The sequence below is a fragment of the Palaemon carinicauda genome, chromosome 18, assembly GCF_036898095.1.
Source record: "Palaemon carinicauda isolate YSFRI2023 chromosome 18, ASM3689809v2, whole genome shotgun sequence".
Taxonomy (NCBI): Eukaryota; Metazoa; Arthropoda; class Malacostraca; order Decapoda; family Palaemonidae; genus Palaemon; species Palaemon carinicauda.
The window spans coordinates 3,333,869-3,336,880 of record NC_090742.1 but is presented as its reverse complement, the minus strand read 5'-3'; the positions used below and the strand labels follow the sequence as shown (position 1 = coordinate 3,336,880).

At 32.9% G+C, this 3,012-nt stretch overlaps 1 protein-coding gene across 1 annotated transcript; it reads right to left on the bottom strand.

Moving 5' to 3' along the window:
• Positions 1-985: 985 nt before the first annotated feature.
• Positions 986-2,205, bottom strand: LOC137658027 (adhesive plaque matrix protein-like). Its single transcript, XM_068392742.1, has 2 exons — positions 2,153-2,205; positions 986-1,556 (listed from the first exon to the last, which is right to left on the bottom strand). Exons 1-2 carry the CDS (start codon positions 2,203-2,205, stop codon positions 986-988), a joined length of 624 nt encoding a protein of 207 aa, XP_068248843.1.
• Between the last annotated feature and the right edge of the window lie 807 nt (positions 2,206-3,012).

The following is a 3,012-nucleotide window of genomic DNA, read 5'->3' as shown; positions in this document are numbered from 1 at the left end:
TAATGTTAAGAAATAAATACGAAAATCATAATTTTTCTTAAAAATAAGAATGTGATTAATGTTACGGAATAAATACGAAAATCATAATTTTTCTTAAAAAATAAGATGTGATTAATGTTACGGAATAAATACGAAATCATAATTTAAACAAAAAAAAAAAAAAATTAAGAATGTGATTGTTAAGGAATAAGGACGAACATCATAATTTTTTTGAAAAAATAAGAATGTAATTAACGTTAAGAAATACGGACGAAAATCATAATTTGTCGTTGGTTTTACGGAATTTCAATTGGCAATGTCAGGAATACGAAAAATAAGGTAAAGCTTAATTTTCAATGAATTTTTCAATGACATATGATGATTAATTTTTAAAATAAATGTTTTTTTAATATATATATATATATATATATATATACACACACACATATATATGTATATATATATATATATATATATGTGTATATATATATATATATATATATATCTTTCAATCATTTCTCTTCGTCTATTACAATACATAGACATCTAAATTTACAATATTGAGAAAATTTTTTCTAAGAATTACGAGACAAAACTACGATAAAACTACCAAATAAATCGTAATTTATCCCAGGATTTCAAAAGACACGGGAAAGATAATGCTGAAAATATGAATAAAATTCATAATTCCCTGGAATTTGCGTGAAATCAGACAGACAGACAGGCAATCGATTTAAATTCGCGAAGAAAAGTATCTTCCCTAGATTGTACAGTTGGCTTCATTAACTCCGGTACACTGACGTCTCCTCCGCTTCCAATGAAGTGTACCGGGATTAACGAAGCCAACTGTACAACAGACCACTAAACCATTAAAAGTTGAACATTTTACTCATAAAAGTAAACAAATTAAAACACTGAAAAGACGCGAGATAAATCTCACAAGATGGCCATTAATTAAAGACGTCTCGTCGACTCACAATTAAAAAGAAAAGCTCGTTATTCTCCTCTACTTCCGCCCGGCAAACACAAAGAGACAGAGGCCTGGTAGCATACGAACCCTTTTATGACAAGGGACAACATCAGACATTGCCTTCTGTTCCACCAAAATGTCTTGGGGAAGGTGGGGAAGGGTGTTTATATCTCTGTGTGTTGGGGAAGGTGGGGGAAAGGTGGTTACAACTGTGTATCTTGTGGAAGATGGCGAAGGAGGGTTACATCTGAGTGTCTTGGGGAAGGTAGGGGAACGAGGGTTACATCTGTGTGTCTTGGGAAGGTGGGGAAAGTAGGGAAATGTGGTTACATCTGTGTGGCTTGGGGAAGGTAGGGAAGGAGGGTTACATCTGTTTGGCTTGGGGAAGGTGAGGGAGGAGATTACGTTTATGTCATGGGGAAGGTGGAAGAGGGGGTTACCTTTATGGGTCTTGGGGATGGTGAGGTATGGGGGGTTACCTCTATAAGTCTGGGGGAAGGAGGGGCAAGGGGGTTTACCTTTATGTGTCTTAAGGAAGCTGAGGGAAGTGAGTGGGTTATCTCTATACGTCTTGGGGCAGGTGGGGAAGGGAGTTACTTCTGTGTCTCTTGGGGAAGTAGGGGAAAGGGGTTACTTTTGCGTGTCTTGGGGAAGGTGGGGGAGGAGAGAGGGGTCACCTCTATGTCGACTACTATAAAATATACCTCAATTAGATATAATTCTAATTGATATTTTATTGGATGACCTCAGATGTTCATCCGTATTACTTGAAAGAAATATATATATATATATATATATATATATATATGAACATAGAATAAAAAGTATTCTGCGATCTTATAGCTTTTTCAGTTTCTTGAAAGTGTACCTATTTAGTTATTAAGAAACTAATATCAGGCTTATTAAGTCGTAATCAGAAAAATAATTAAGACTTAAAAATTAAAAATGTTTACTTTTCAAGTACCCTGACATCAATAACCTTTGAAATATGAATAAATTTATAACATTAACTTTCATATAATCATTTAAATATAGAAATACTTAAAAATATTAAAAGATACGAAACATTGAAAAAGTAAAGGAATGAGGAAAACTAATTTCAGACTTTTCAGTAAAAGGGCGGACTCAAATATTCGTAAATCAGATAAAGATCAATAGTTCCATCTATAGTTTAATTTAAAAAAAATAATACACTACGATTACCCCTTCAAGTCACATGCATTCAAGAGAATTTCTGAATGTTTTATAGGCGTCATGTTTACTCTGCATTATTACTGAATAAGGGAAAGACGACAAAGACTGTTATATGCAGACTCCAGCACGATCCTCTTATCTCGTTCCACGAGAGAGAGAGAGAGAGAGAGAGAGAGAGAGAGAGAGAGAGAGAGAGAACGTCCGCGTACCCAACGTACACTGTTTCGCAAGGCGAGACGCCACTGGTTTTACAGAAAAAAAGACCTAATTCAAAGAAACTATCAAATAGTTCCATAAGTTTCCTAGATCGAATGTCAAGCTGGGCCGAGATATTTACAAAATAGAAAATATAAGATTTCAGATTCGACTTAAATAGCAAAAATAACAAGATTTAAGATGCAACTTAAATAGAAAAAAAAACAAGATTCAATACTCGATTTAAATAGCAAAAATAACAAGATTCAACATTCAATTTAAATAGAAAAAATAACAAGATTCAAGACTCGATTTAAATAGCAAAAAATTACATTATTCAAGATTCGACTTATATAACAAAACTAAAAATATTCAAGATTCGACTTGGAAAAAAAAAAAGAAGATTCGACTCAAAAAGCATAAATAACAAGATTCAAGATTCGACTTAAATAGCAAAAATAACAAGATTCAAGATTCGACGCAAATAGCAAAAATAACAAGATTAAAGATTCGACTTAAATAGCAATAATAACAATATTCAAGATTCGACTTAAAGAGCAAAAATAACAAGATTCAAGATTCGACTTAAATAGCAAAAATAACTAGACGATTCCAGATTCGACACAAATAGCGAAAATAACAAGATTCAAGATTCGACTGACATAGCAAAACTA

Bases quoted from the DNA above. Each gene is read 5' to 3' on its own strand.
- LOC137658027 (XM_068392742.1), bottom strand. From the start codon at position 2,205: ATGACGCCTATAAAACATTCAGAAATTCTCTTGAATGCATGTGACTTG. The intron at 1,557-2,152 runs GTAATCGTAGTG...TACTTCCCCAAG, and splicing joins AATGCATGTGACTTGAAGGG to AGACACAGAAGTAACTCCCT.